Genomic DNA, 14,992 nt, shown 5'->3' on the forward strand with positions numbered 1-14,992 from the left:
GATTCCCTAATGCTCTCTTCTTCAAATTCTACCAACTTTTATCAATCCTCTAAGTTGGTACCACACTAACCGAATTCTCCGGTCATCTGTGTAGTTCAGAGAATCACCCAATTGATCGATCTCTTCTATTCAACTTCTGCATCCAACAACATTCTCGGTACTCTTCAAAATAGGTAATCTAAACGACTAAAACCTCCTCGGTAGTACTCCATCGGTGTCAGAGTGACATCTATCAGTGCAGTAGTGGTACGATCTAGATCAGTCGAAGTAGTTACTGCTGGTTGTCATCTGCTAAAATTCTTCAGGAGACAATTCTGATATTCAGTATGAAAAGGACACCAAATCTCCATCTCAAAACTCGGTGTTCCACATCTCTGTTCGATAAGTTCGTTCAACTACAAATTACTGAATTTCGGATCTCAATCGAATTCTAATTCACATCGCAATCAATCTCTGATCTGCTAGCTCAAGCAGATGGTGGAACTCGGATCCGAAATTAAAAATACAGTTCATATTTCAAGTAATTCATGATTTAAAATTTAAATCATATAGCCATGTAATTCAAATAATTCTCAATCAATAGATCATGCTCGCATGTATCTTAAATAAATCATTTAAATAAATCAATCACATGCGAGAATTCAATTCATGCGGACTCGATCTAACCCGCTCACTCTAATTCAATTCCAAGAATCTTATCGCTCTGATACCACTTAATGTGAGACCTCGTTTCTAATCTTCTAATCTCGAATAATTAACTACAATCGAACGCTGAGAGCCGAGGACTCGAATCAAATTATTATTTTTTTTACAACGCCTCGCGCTGGCGCGAGCTATGGCCTCGCGCGTGCGCCGACAAAGAGGCCAGAGGCCTCGTAGAAGGCTCGCGCCCGCCCGCGCGCGGGCAAAAATACCCGAGCCCTCTAGGATTGCTCGCACACGAGCGAGGAACAGAACAAGTATAGAGCCCTGGGAACAAATTCCAAAAAGCAACTCCAATCAAATCTAAACTCAAGAACACATACATATCAATATTTAGAATATACAATATTCTAAGTTCTGCCCAAAATACAATAACAAGTTCGACGATAGGGTCATTCGACAGATCAAATAAATTCGAGTTTCCTAAACATGATTCAAGACATGAAATTTCATCAACCCTATAATTCAAGATTGCTAAAAGAACAAACTTCTAGATGGTGTCTCACTCTATCACTTTCAACTCGATCTAGTCATGCGGCTTCTGACTCGATCTTGCCCCACCTGCCATCAAGTACACATACAAACAAAACGACAGCTGGATAATCCGGTGAGAATATAATTCCTAGTAAAGAGACAAATCAAACAATTCCAAATAATATATCAAATCAGGTTATATAAAAAAACGAGTCAATCAATTCAAAAAGGCATATCAGCACTCATCAACTCGAAATGCATTAAAATGCAATGCATGACTTCAAAACTCAGGATTATCTAATCGGATAATCGAATATTAATCGGTACTCGGTTGGGATCCCAGGGTCAAGTCATCACGAACAACCCACGGACACTCCCATTCGGGGTGGATGTCGTACAACTCAATCCCCTATACTTTAGAGCAACTATAAGAAGTATTCTAGCTCTTGGAAAAACTCGAAATCCAAGGCCACTTCAATATAGCTTCCTAAATCGTCTAAATTCAAAACGAATCGAATCTTCGGCTCAAGATTCATGCAAGTGAAATTAAACTCATTCAATTTGAAATCAAATAATTCAAATAACATACAAGTATGTGATTTCTTTTGGGCACTCGAATTAATTCAAATTCGATTTAATCGTCTCATTCATTCAATTGTCGTCTTCTTACCTCTCTTCGATTCAATGTAGCTGGAATCCGGACAAGCTACAAACAAAAGAATTCGAATCAATTACCATTCAATCGTAAGTCAACGACTACATAAACTCGATACCAAACCTCGATCAAATCGTCTACGACTCAATTCCCACGATTCTGAGTGTAACATCATTCAATCAATCTGTACGGAGTTAAAAAGAATCCAATCAAATCAATCAATATCGAATCGATCTTCAAACGAGAAAATCAACACAATACTGACTTCAACTCTAAATCAATCCGAATTCTGTCAATTCCTTATTCGAGGGTCTTCCAATCAACACTGAAAAGAAGAATTGAAAAGATTAAATCTCGGCATTCAACTCATCCCAACTCGGTTAATTCAAAAAAATTCAATCGATAATCCAAAAACTCAAAACCGACGGCATAACGGCTATTATCTGATCAAATCAAAATCAATAAACCATCATCAACACTACAAAAAACTCATATCATCCTCCAAATCATCGAGAACAACCAAATCCAACAATATACAAAAACCCCATTTTCGAAATTCCCAAAGAAAATTCACCAAAAATCCAAACTTCGTTCTTTTTCCGAACCGACTTCGAATACACGGTCTATGCTAGCTCAAGAACAACATACTCGAAAATCATCAAATTTTGACAACCCGGCAAAAATCAAAGTTCATGGATCGTAGCAAAACTTACGTCAAAACGACGCCCTCGTTGCGATGATCGTGAATCTCAACTCGAAACGAAAATCTGACGGTCGGATCGTGCGAATCAAAAGAAAGAAAAGCTTGGAGAATCATCCATGGCTTTCTCTCGGTCTCGGTTGGCGTGTGGGAGTAGGGGGAAGGAGAGGAGTGATGATAGAATAGATATAAGTCAAGTCAAAATAATATCTACTCCCCATTGACTAGTCAACAGGCTAAATTGCAATCCGGTCCCTGAAACTCCAAATTAAATCAATTAAATCCCGGCTCAATTAATTCCCTTGAATTCAATTAAATTCTAATAATAATAATAAATTCCATTAATTCCAAAATAATTAATTTCAAGGCCTTACATCAGAAGACCTTTTTTTGTTAAGCCTCAACACGTATGGTTCTTAGTGGGGGGGGTTTTTTTTTTTTTTTTTTTTTTTTTTTTTTTTGCTTTCTTCTGAACACCACACTAAGACAACGTTTTTATATTCTTATTAAAAGGCATGATTGAGTTTTATACCAAGAGACATACTTAGAATCCAATGCCTCATAGTTACGAGAATGATGATACACGATCAGTTCAATATTTATAAAACATTGAAATTGAAGACTTTGAGTTTACGTGTTCATCGATGAACAAGATGATGGAAGCATTACTGAGATTGAATCATGAAATGTAAAATTTCTGGAGAACGACTTTCCTAAAAGAGGTTAATTAAAGGGGAATGAACATTTATTTGAGTTATCTGATTCAGTTAACAGGTTGTTGTCAAATGATTCATCAAAATTTCAAGTGGATGAGTTGTTGTTTGATCACAGTGGGAGAAATCTTGATCATGTTGATTCATAATAGGAAATGCATGCTTAAAGTCATTATGAGATTGAGGGGCACACATATATCATATCTTCAGTTGATGAATAAGAGCCTAAAAACATAGATGAGACTCTATCATGTCATTCGAAGGACAAATGGATGAATGCAATGGAAGAAGAAATGGATTCAATGAAATCAAACAATGTTTAGGAACTAGCTGAAATTTTACATGGTCGTAAAGCTATTGGGAACAATTGGGTTCTCAAAATTAAGCGAAAGGTTGATGGAGCAATAGATGGTATAAGGCTCGACTAGTGGCAAAGAGTTATACTCAACAAGAGGGTTTAGAATTATATCAAATTGATGTTAAGACTGCTTTTCTCAATGAAGACCTTGAGGAAGAAATATACATAAAACAACCAGTAGGTTTTGTTGTTAAAAGCCAAGAAAATAAAGTATGTAAATTGAATAGATCAATTTATGGCCTTTAGCAGTCTTCTAGACAATGGTGTTTGTGTTTATGTTGGGGGATAAACAAGGTGAAAGCTCAAGTTAAGTGTTGAGACACTTGAACTAAGATCTGTACGATGTGAATATTATATATATATGACGCACGCTTCCAAAAGGAGAAAGAATCACATCGTAGCACGTGTTTCATACCATGTGTGCTGTAGTGACCATTTGGATAATGAATAGTTGAGTCCCAACTCATTGTGTGAGATCCATAGGTTTATATACAAACCTAATTTTATACCCTTAAAACTTTCAACTGTTCATTTAATTTTATTTTGAGCATGATACTTTAGCATGATACCAATAACTATGAATGGTTAAATAATGTGGTACATGTTTAAGAAAGCAACTAAAATAGAGATTGAAAGATAACCGTTGAAAAATAAGATTTATTTTGACACTCATTTTATATTCACAAGTTGGCTAATTATGTTTAACATAGTTGTTAGAGCATAATTGTGAATACATGAATATAGATAAATATTTTGAATCATGTATGCTCTTATTATTTTGTATGAGACAAGAGATACGTTGATTAGTGTAATAAAATAAATATGAGGTATAAGTTATAACGAGTAGATTTTCTCATAAATACTTTGAAATGAGCTGCTATATATCCTAACAGGGGTATGAATATGAGCTCTGATTTAATATATATATGCTCGTTGGTCATACGATCCATTTGCTTGGGTGAAGTTGGTGATATATGATTATCTATCTATGGAATAAGTCTAGTACTCATGTGCGATTGAGAAATATAATAAATAATGACTCCACCCAAGTCATTCAAATGATTTATTTGAATTTCTTGGAGGGATAGGTTATTTCCTCAATAAAATAACCTTCACAACTTCCATTGTTTTTACATCATCCGATATACACCCATGAGAAAGCATTGAGAGGACCGTGCTTCAATCTCATTAATTTATGCAAGAATAATTATATCACATTTATTTAGCATTTGGATTGTGAAAATTGACTCCTTTCCATTCATGATTGGCGTCGGACCATCGTATCGCTATTATCTTCGGAAGAGAGGTTAGTAAACTAACTACAAACGATCATATATCGAATCATGAGTTTTATTCGATTTATTTTGATATATTTGAATTAGATTTTCGTTAAATTTAATTTATGAAATTATAAAAAAAATCTTTACTAAAGATTTTATGTGTTATTGCTAGAATACCTTTGATATTTTAATCCGAATTTTCTTAATAATAATAATATTATTAAAAATATATATCTATATTCTAATTAACAATATACCATTATTAGTTTTGATTGTTTAATACAGGCAAAATATTATGATGATTACATATATTAATTTGTTAAATTTAAAGCATATTACATCCTTTAAAAAAAAAGGCATATTAATAATCTTATCGGCAATATACGGAATTAGCTTCATCAGAATCGATCAATCAAATATATCTATTATTTTTTTTATGTAACACACATCGCAATTTGCAGGTGCCAATCAATCAATATAACAAATACATATACCTCTATGATTTATTATTATTATTATTAGTCATTAAAAAGAGAAAAAAAAATACTGGAGAGAGAGTGAAACTTATTATTATTATTATTATTATTATTATTATTATTAGTCATTAAAAAGAGAAAAAAAAAATACTGGAGAGAGAGTGAAACATATTATTATTATTATTATTATTATTATTATTATTATATTAGTATTAGTCATTAAAAAGAGAAAAAAAATTACTGGAGAGAGAGTGAAACGACGCGGGTGAGTGGAGCGTGGCGAAATCTCGTCTTCAGCATACCAATTCTGGTATTTTTTGTTTGTTTTCTCTTGGCTGCGAAACGCCACAAAACTCCCGCGTTCATGCAGAATCCATCCCTTGGCCACTCTCTCACACTTTTTCTCTCCGATTTTCCCCTAAATTTCTATCCTAATCGCCATTTTCCTCATCTGGCTAACAAAATTCTTCTTTCCATAACGCCCTTTTCCTCCTCTTTTCCTTTCGCTACTTGTTCACTTCTCATCTTATCCGCGAGCATTAATGGCGGTCGCACCGGTTTCTCTCTACGTCGGGGATTTGCATCCAGATGTGACGGAAGGGGTTCTTTTCGATGCCTTCTCGGAGTTCAAGAGCCTCGCATCGGTTCGTGTCTGCAGGGACTCCTCCACTGGTCGCTCCCTCTGTTATGGTTACGTCAACTTCATCGCTCCTCAAGATGGTATAGTTTTTCTGATCTATGTGCATTTTACGTGTGTTTTGTTACACTTTGTGCTTTTGGAAACGGATCGCCGTCTGGGTTCTTCGAATCTGTGTTTGTGATTTCGGTTAGGTTCGGTTTTTGTTAATGCTGTCATTGATTTTGACTGCTTACCTCTGATCGAAGTGCTTCGATTTGTTTTGTGTTGCCATGATACCCTTGGATGATGATAATAACGATCTGATGCAAAGTGTTTTCACTTTTGTCGTAAGCTGATTTGTTTTAAAGTGTGATGACGGGGGGTGTATTTTTGACATCTAGATTTTATAAAAATACTTTTGTGCTTTGTTAGCCAATCGTGCTGTTGAGGTGAAAAATCACTCCACATTGAATGGGAAGGTGGTAAGAGTCATGTGGTCACATCGTGATCCAGATGCAAGAAGAAGTGGGATTGGAAATGTCTTTGTCAAGGTAAGTCAGATTTTTCGATTTTCAATAATTTTTGTTGGTTTACTGAGAGATATCTATCTTTTCTCACAGTTCAATCTGATTTTGAGCGTTTGAAATAATGCTTTGTTAACTGAGCTATTTCAATCTTGTTTCATGATTCACTTGTTGGCACAGCGATCTAATTTTGTGCTTTTACTGCAGAATTTGAGTGAATCAATAGACAGCTTGAACCTTAAAGAAATGTTTCAGAAGTTTGGTAATGTGTTGTCCTGTAAAGTTGTAACATCTGATGATGGAAAGAGCAAAGGATATGGATTTGTTCAGATGGAATCTGAAAATGCTGCAACTGCCGCCATTGAGTCACTCAATGACTCCATGATTGGTGGCAAACAGATGTATGCATGATTCTGCAATATTCTCCCTTCATTCTCATCTTTTGGATTTTTTAAATTTAAATGAATTTAAATTAAATTATTATTATTATTATATTATTATTATTCTTCTTATTATTATTATATTCATCTGCCATCAAATTCTTCCTCCATAATCAGAAGAATTTTGCTTTCATAGGTATGTAGCTAAATTTGTTAAGAAGGCTGACCGAGTTATCCCTAGTCATGAAACCAAGTATACAAATCTGTACATCAAGAATTTGGATACAGATGTCTCAGAAGATGTCATCAAGGACAAGTTCTCTGAATATGGAAAAATTGTAAGCTTTGTTATTTCAAAAGATGAGAGTGGGGCATCGAAAGGCTTTGGATTCGCCAACTTTGAGAATCCGGATGATGCTAAACGTGCAGTGGAAGCTTTAAACGGATCACAACTTGGTAAATTCCTGAACTTACTACCGAAAGATATGTATGGTATTGTTCTTTCTTGAAACTTTCAAATTTTATGCATTGAGTAGGATTGAAAGTGATATACGTTGCTCGGGCACAAAAAAAGTCAGAACGCGCAGAAATGTTACGCCGTCAGTTTGAGGAGAAACGTAAGGAGAAAATCCAGAAATACCAGGTTCGGAAGAAATTAAACCGCAAGTAAAGGCTATTTATTAATTTTTTTTCTGCATGAATTTCCTTTAACATTAAGATTTCAGGCTTCCAATGTGTATGTCAAGAATATTGATGATGGCGTCAGTGATGATGAGCTGAGGGAATATTTTAGTCGATGCGGTACAATTACTTCAGCGAAGCTTATGCGAGATGATAAGGGGATGAGCAAGGGATTTGGATTTGTTTGCTTCTCCACACCAGAGGAGGCTAATAAAGCTGTGATCTCGTTTCATGGTTAGTATGACTGTGCAGCTTATATTGGTATAGTAAATCTGGTTCTACTTAGGCATTTTAACTGCTTCACAACACATGATATACATGCGTATTTAATTTCTTCTACTTATTAAAACTCTAATTTTATGTTTCAGCAACTAATTTTACATTTGTTTTCACCATCACCATAAAGGAAAAATATGAGATGGTTTTGTGTCAAGAAATGAACAAATCTTATTATTAGGGAAGATTGATTTCACGGTCCAACAGTTCAGTAGCCTAAAAAAGTGAGTTTCACCTTATGTAGCACAGAATACTTTAGTAGACAAAAAATGTGAGTTCACCTTACGTAGCACGTAATATTTTTTGCCTGAAAAATCTTTGTGATAAAAAAAGATTAACCCAGGCATCGGTCATCTTGTCTTATTCATCTCTGTATCTAGTGTCCAGTCCTTTTAGGATGCCTGGGTATGCAAATTTTTTTTCAATACATTAAAAAATCTCAGGGTAAATCATACTAGATTTGAGCGTACTTGTTGTTTATCACAGTTGTTTGTGCCGCCATCTCTTGGCATGGGTTCTATTTTCAGTCATCATGCCAGTGCTTAAATTTCGAGGACTTTGAGTAATTTTCTGTATTAGTAGGAAGTCAGGTGCACAGATATTTGGCAGGCAGCTTCAAATGTGCTCAGGAATCCTTGTGTTAATTTACTTGTTTACTCGGACGCATCTATTTTCAATGTATCGGATTTATTTTGGTAATTCCAGGACATATAACTCTGTCTTCCACATACCTTGCCTTGGATAGAACCTTGATTTTGTGGAATTAATGTTCTTTCCCGCAGTAGAAACTAGGAATGCCAAATTTCTATTTAGATGTTTTCACTATCAATTTTTTAACATACCCTTTCCCTGAAGTACATGGTTATTAATGATTTGCAGGATTTATGTTGCGTCGCAAGCCATTATATGTTGCACTTGCTCAGAGAAAAGAGGAAAGACAAGCACAGTTACAGCTACAATATGCCCAACGAATGGCAGGGTTTACAGGACCATCTGCAGTTATTCATGGTGGATATGCTCCATTCTATTATCCAGCTCCTGGTGTTGTCTCACAAATTTCAGCAGGTTCTGGTCTGATGTATCAGCCTATGGGTATTAGGCCAGGGTGGAGACCCAACACTCGGGCAAATCCTTCTAGACCTGTTGTTCCACCATCTACAGTTCCCATGGTCGGTTTTTTTGCATCTAGCTTTAGAACTTAGTCACAACTGGTTTATCTATCAATTACTATGTGCTTGGTTAATATGCTGCTTTCTACAAGCGGTGGAGAACAGATAGTTATCCTTATATTCAAATATCATCTCATATCTATCTCTTTTTTCATTTTTATTATATTATATATATTATATATTACAGGTTCCTAATAATCCAAGATATCTCAGACAGAACAGAGGGAGAATGAACGGGCATACTATGCCACAAGTTGGTGGTCATACATTTGCATCTCATTATGTGACTTCACCCAAAGATTCAAGCAATCAGCAGGTATATTTTACTTGTGATCTGCAGTACAGATATATAAGACCACTTCCTATATTTAACTTCACTTTATTGGTTGTGCCGACTTTAATTGCCATGTTATTTCCTTCTTTTCAGAAGATAATGATGAATGCTTCTTGTTTCCGTATCTTGACAATTGCACACTAACAAAATTGGTCTGTTTGAGACATCCTGTATTCACACCATAGATCGAATATGTGACAGCATAAAATGGTCAAGTATCTAACTTAAAGAATAGTTTCCATATTTTTCTGTTCAACATGACCCCAAAGAAAACCCAACACTGATCTTTGGAATGCGAGATAGAACTGTATCATTTCTTTGTTTGAACTTGCAAATAAATGTTGAATGATATTTTATTGGGCAAGAGTATAACTCGAAGTTACTACCTAAATCTTTCACAACGTACAAGGCATTGGTGTCAAAAATTTGAAATGGTACACCACTGAAAGCTCGAGTAGAGAAAATCATATGTTAACTAAAATAAAGCATCTTCTTAAACAATAAAGCAAGAGACAAGAGGAATGGATAGAAGTGAATCTCATAAGCAGGTAGATTTAATGTGTTCATACTTGCTGTAGAAACATCACCCAAAGAGGATTTCAGTGGGGAAAGATAATGCAAAGCAGTGAATGCAAGTTGTTTTCTGGTTTTTAATCATCTTAAGCTGCTGAAGGGACTCACAATCTATGGCCACTATATGTTGTAACTCAAAAATCAGAAGAAACATTATTTCCTTAGTCGTACTGATTTTCTTCTTTACAGCGCACTACAAATGGAATTTCACATGAGGTGAACAAGGCACCTCCTGTTCAGCCTCTTCTAATTGCTACTGGACCAGATGTGGTGGGGTCAGATATGCTAAGCAGTTTGCTAGCTGCGGCTCCTCCAGAACAGCAGAAGCAGATGCTTGGAGAACGCCTTTATCCACTTATTGTTCAGCTCAAGGTGATAGTTTTAACCGCATTATTCCTTTCGTTATTTTATCACTGATCAGTTTTCCTATGCTCTATAATATGTCCATACCATATCTCTGTTTTGTTTCAAGGTAACACGAGTTATTAGGACTTAAAAGTTAATGTACACTTTTTTGTAGCCTACTTCAGCTGCAAAAATAACTGGAATGCTTTTGGAGATGGACAACTCAGAAATACTACTTTTATTGGAATCACCGGAATCGTTGGCGGCTAAGGTGGAAGAGGCAGTCGAGGTGCTTAAACTCTCAAAGACCAAATTGCCAAATCAAGATGCAATGCACCCAAACTACTTTGCTGCTGAAGTTGCTGTAAGCTGATAATGATACTGAATTACGGTATAGGATGAAAGCCATTATTCTTGAACCTGAGCTCTGCATGAGCAAGACTTTTGATAGTTGATAAAAAAAAACTGCTGTAGGAACACAAAGCTTTAGGATAGATTGTTTGAGAGTCTGAGTTACTATCAGGTGAAACTGAACATTCGGTAGAATTTCACATTTCAGGGTCAGTAGCATAAAACTTAGAACATTTGCACATGCTCCTCCTATATTGTTGCTATATTCCTATTGCCATGATTACATGTAAATTGCATATATATCATCATTCCATCAAAGCACAACATCACCTTAAAGTTGGACCAATGATTATAAGACATTTCTCAACAAAAAAAATGATTATAAGACATGAAGTTGCCTTCAATTCATTTGAGAGATATATTGAAATTTAGCTTTGCATGGAAGAACATTGGATATAGAAAGACAGGAATCGACTGGGCAAAGTTTATGACCTGTATACAAAGTTTAAAAAAAAATTCAAAGTAATATCACAAAGTTACAAGTTACAGCAGGAAATTGCAGACCTCCACGTCCTTAACAATCACCAACAAAGAAACACGTTACACCTATCCTTCAACAATTTTAACCGGAGACCTGCATTAAAGAAGTAACGAAACTAACTATATTTACTGGCTGCTCAAGTAAACACGAATCCAAAATACGAATAATGAGAAATTAAGGATGAATGAAAATGGAGAATGGCCTCGTGGACAATTACATACCCAAATGAACTTTGCTTTATGGCTAATAGTTCAACATCAAGCTGCAAGCCGAAGATCAAGAATTTCGAATAAATCAAGGAGGCGTGTATATATATATATATATATATGCTGTATAGCTAGCAGAAAAACATGATTTATCAGATGAAAATACTGTCTTCTTGCCTCAATTGTTGCATTGGGGGGGATTTCTTGTACCCCTTTGCTCCCATAAGCTAGCTCAGGAGGTACTATCAACAAACGCTGCAAAAATGTTCGTGTTAGTTGGAGATTTTCTAGGATCCAAGTACAGTGAATCTAATGGAATTTAGGTGTGACAACAGCGTGCGTGGATCGTGCTTAGCATTGAATACAGTTTCAACTCGTACTTGATGAGAATACAAAAATTCAGATTTATTTGTTTTCTTCAGTAAGTAATCCAAGGAATCTGCATGTCATAGATTAACTCACCTGGCCTCCCACACGCATGCCTTCCACTCCTAAATCTAATCCTTTCAGAACTGCCCCCCTCTCAGATTGGCCAACATCGAATCCATAAGGCTATATCCAAATCACATAGGAATACAAATTAGTAATGCATTTATATTTCTGTGTACCATAACTCCATACTCCATAATTACGTAAAAAGAACAAGATTTGGATTCTATCTTACCAAGACTGCAAATTCCAACATCAAGAAATACTGCAGAACTAACCCTTCATTTATTTTTGGTAAATTCTCGACTTATTTCACAGCATAGGCGAGTCACACACACACGACGAAATTACAAAATCACTTCAGTCGTACCGTTCCACCACCAACGCCGAGACCTTGTCTACTCGTCATAAACGTGATGCCTTTCCACTTGGCTACGTAGTGAACCTAAAAAAATGCATTCAGTAGTCTGAAATAGTTTATTTGAATATCAATAGTCTCACCATAGTTATAACTGGGTCTACACTAACATGCATGCATGTTGCAAATAAATTATTACTGTAGAAAGAATGTTTCAAATCCAGACAAATTTTGTAAGAAATATTTAATGCAATATAGTTAGATATTAAATTTACAACTGTTCCACAGCCATACTGCAACCCGAGAGCCCTTCACAGCTTTAAGTCCTCCGCCAATCTTCAAGTCATAGTACCTAAAATGTACTATCTATCTATCAGAAATTCAAACACGAATGCCATTCCAAAATAATAATAATAAAAAAAATTCACTAAATGATAATTTATCACTTCAATTTAACATGAGTTTCCACTTGTTCAAATGGAAACACGGGCATTGAAAATCAGACATGGTTCCAGGTACCAGTCACGAAAACAGTACAATCTCACACACGGTTGTAACATTAAAAAAAGGATCAAATACAGAGGCAATATCAGAAGTAATACACAGATGAATTTGAATCCCAGTATAGAGATTTGAATATTGCATATCAGCTCACTTTCAGATTCTTGAAGTCGCCCAAGCGAAGAAACAAAAAAATATAAGTAAAGATGGTGACACTTATTATTAGATGCTAACTTTAGACCATTTGGGAGGCTGGTAAAGTCGCTTTCAGGGATTTTGGCTCCTCTCAGCTGCATCAACAAAATATAAACCAGAGTTCGTAAATTCAGGTTCTACAGAGTACATTCATCAAGCTAAATGTTCTCAAGAAAAATCTTACAGCCCTTCTGCTCGTGCTCGCAGCACCAGCTGTTTCACACATAGAAACTCCAACAGCTAATCAAATATAACAAATGTAGGAACTTGTTAGTGAATCGTGGTGGAGATTGATAGTTCACCAGATATGGTAGATTCGAAACGGCCCGTTCAAACTATGATACAATAAAATTCTTCTTAGCCAGGAGATTATAACATTTTCATGTAGAACATAAAACCATGAATAGGGTTGTAAAGTAATTGAGCTGTTTCTAGCTAAAAAGTAGCTTGGCCATAGCTTGAGCCATGCTTGGATCTGCTCAAGCTCAAATAAAGCACGAGTAGCTGAAGCATGGTCTCGAGTCAAGCTCTATCTTTAATGCCTTAGGTTTGAGTACTCATCTAATGCTAGATCATGATAAATAATTTTTTCAATATTAAATTTATTTTTAATTATCATGATTTAAATTACTATTTAATTTTTTATTTTGTCATAAACTACATATTTTACAACTTTTTCAAAACTCTAAAGAGTATTTAGAGTCAAACTCAAGCTATATTGACGCAAAAAAAATCTAGTTTGTGAAGCTCAAGCTCTTAAGTTACATGAAATTTACTTGAACCGAGATGGAGGTCGAAAAGAAGAAAGCTTGTTAGGATAATATAAGGTAATAAAGAACCATCTTGTTCCCTTGCAACAGCGGAAGTCATAGTGAGGGAAAATGTGGATCAAAATCTGGTATTTCACTACAAAAATCCTCAGAATCCCACAATTTGCTGCCAATCATCAAGAAAATTCACACTCAAAAGTCCAAAACTCCAGTGAAATGGATATGGTTCTTTAGTGATTTATGTAAGCAGCGAAAAGTAAATCATTAATCTTCATAGCCCAATAGATGCGTCAGCATTTTTGGAACCGAGCACATAGCAAATAAATCAAAACCAAATGATGAAGAACAGAGATACTTTTAGCGTTTGATTCCGAAAAGTATGAATCTTTCACAAACCCGAAAGCAACTATTCAACAGTCGAAAATAAAAATGAAAAAAAGGCCCTCATGTGATGCGCTAACCTGCTGCAAGGAGACAGCCCATCAAAGCCCTCCTTCCCTCGCTCTGCAAAGCAACATTTTCAGGCGCAGATGAAAGCAAGCAGCGGCATTTCAAGAATGATGCATTACTGCGAGAGGGCCCTTTTCCTGCGCAGTCGAAATCACAAGATATAAATAATCCGATCCCAACAGCGAAGAAGAAAACTTTGACGCAGATGGCACCTGCGGCTGACAAAGAGTGGTGGAAGAAGGCGGCGGGCTTGAGCGGATGGTGGAGGAGTGAGAGCTCCATGTTTCAATTTGCTGTCAGCAGTGACCGTTGGAGAGGGAAGATGACGGTTAGGCCGACAGTTGATTGCATAGAATGAGAGAAGGGATAACATAATCAATATTGGCCACAATTTATCTTTCATGGGCAAACTGCAAGAAACAATGAGCTAATGTTGTGCTATGAATTTGATACCACAGATTTTAAATTCATTTTTTTTTTCAAATTTGTTGCCGTTTTGGAACAACAAAATTCTAATGAATTTCATTTCCTTCTTGTATCTAAATTCAAATGGAATAGCAAAAACAATCTGCTGATTTATATATAAATTAAATGGAATAACATTAAATCATGACATATAAATGCAACACATAAACATGCATATCCGCTGGCAATCTCAGTCAATACTTGTGGGAATCTCGGGTGCTAATCTCAATTCATAACATATAATCTATGTTAATCTCAATCGGGCAACAAGGTAGGAAGCAAAACAATTTTTTTGAAGGAAGCAAAACAATTTTTTTTTTTTTTAACATCGGCGTGCGGGCACGCCCATGGTGCCATGGTTAGGCGCGGGCGCACCGAGCCATCGGGTTCCACTCCTACACAGCTGAAAAAATAAAGGTTTTGCCCCTGTTTTAATCCTCAAACATCATCTAACATTTAAAACAACA

General features: G+C 35.8%; 2 protein-coding genes across 5 annotated transcripts; one reads left to right on the plus strand and one right to left on the minus strand.

Annotated features, from left to right (window-relative positions):
* Window positions 1–5,731: 5,731 nt before the first annotated feature.
* Window positions 5,732–10,632, plus strand: LOC140887636 (polyadenylate-binding protein 7). Its single transcript, XM_073295027.1, has 10 exons — window positions 5,732–6,078; window positions 6,410–6,528; window positions 6,709–6,902; window positions 7,078–7,337; window positions 7,418–7,524; window positions 7,607–7,796; window positions 8,718–9,007; window positions 9,195–9,323; window positions 10,104–10,286; window positions 10,435–10,632. Exons 1-10 carry the CDS (start codon window positions 5,901–5,903, stop codon window positions 10,630–10,632), a joined length of 1,848 nt encoding a protein of 615 aa, XP_073151128.1. The 5' UTR covers window positions 5,732–5,900.
* On the minus strand, window positions 10,569–14,475 carry LOC140887637 (peptidyl-prolyl cis-trans isomerase FKBP16-4, chloroplastic). Of its 4 annotated transcripts, none has more exons than XM_073295030.1 (11): window positions 14,277–14,475; window positions 14,072–14,197; window positions 13,025–13,080; window positions 12,880–12,935; window positions 12,439–12,496; window positions 12,157–12,231; window positions 11,820–11,909; window positions 11,535–11,612; window positions 11,373–11,413; window positions 11,175–11,244; window positions 10,569–10,686 (listed from the first exon to the last, which is right to left on the minus strand). In XM_073295030.1, the coding sequence occupies exons 1-10, from the start codon at window positions 14,461–14,463 to the stop codon at window positions 11,217–11,219; spliced, it is 795 nt and encodes a 264-aa protein (XP_073151131.1). In that variant the 5' UTR covers window positions 14,464–14,475; the 3' UTR covers window positions 10,569–10,686; window positions 11,175–11,216. The 4 variants fall into 4 exon arrangements, with proteins under 4 accessions (XP_073151131.1, XP_073151130.1, XP_073151129.1 ...); XM_073295029.1 differs by lacking the exon at window positions 10,569–10,686 and adding an exon at window positions 10,988–11,102; XM_073295028.1 differs by lacking the exon at window positions 10,569–10,686 and having other exon boundaries at window positions 11,137–11,244.
* Window positions 14,476–14,992: the final 517 nt, after the last annotated feature.

Source organism: Henckelia pumila, chromosome 3, assembly GCF_033568475.1.
Source record: "Henckelia pumila isolate YLH828 chromosome 3, ASM3356847v2, whole genome shotgun sequence".
NCBI classification, from domain to species: domain Eukaryota; kingdom Viridiplantae; phylum Streptophyta; class Magnoliopsida; order Lamiales; family Gesneriaceae; genus Henckelia; species Henckelia pumila.

What these genes read in the sequence shown, in the direction of transcription:
- LOC140887636 (XM_073295027.1), top strand. Translation starts at nt 5,901, where the DNA reads ATGGCGGTCGCACCGGTTTCTCTCTACGTCGGGGATTTGCATCCAGAT. An exon ending in AGCTGTGATCTCGTTTCATG is followed by an intron (nt 7,797 to 8,717) that starts GTTAGTATGACT and finishes AATGATTTGCAG; the next exon opens with GATTTATGTTGCGTCGCAAG. An exon ending in CACCATCTACAGTTCCCATG is followed by an intron (nt 9,008 to 9,194) that starts GTCGGTTTTTTT and finishes TATATATTACAG; the next exon opens with GTTCCTAATAATCCAAGATA.
- LOC140887637 (XM_073295030.1), bottom strand. Translation starts at nt 14,463, where the DNA reads ATGAAAGATAAATTGTGGCCAATATTGATTATGTTATCCCTTCTCTCA. An exon ending in TGAAGGGCTCTCGGGTTGCA is followed by an intron (nt 12,232 to 12,438) that starts GTATGGCTGTGG and finishes GCATTTTTTTAG; the next exon opens with GTTCACTACGTAGCCAAGTG. An exon ending in TCGGCGTTGGTGGTGGAACG is followed by an intron (nt 11,910 to 12,156) that starts GTACGACTGAAG and finishes ATTTGGATATAG; the next exon opens with CCTTATGGATTCGATGTTGG.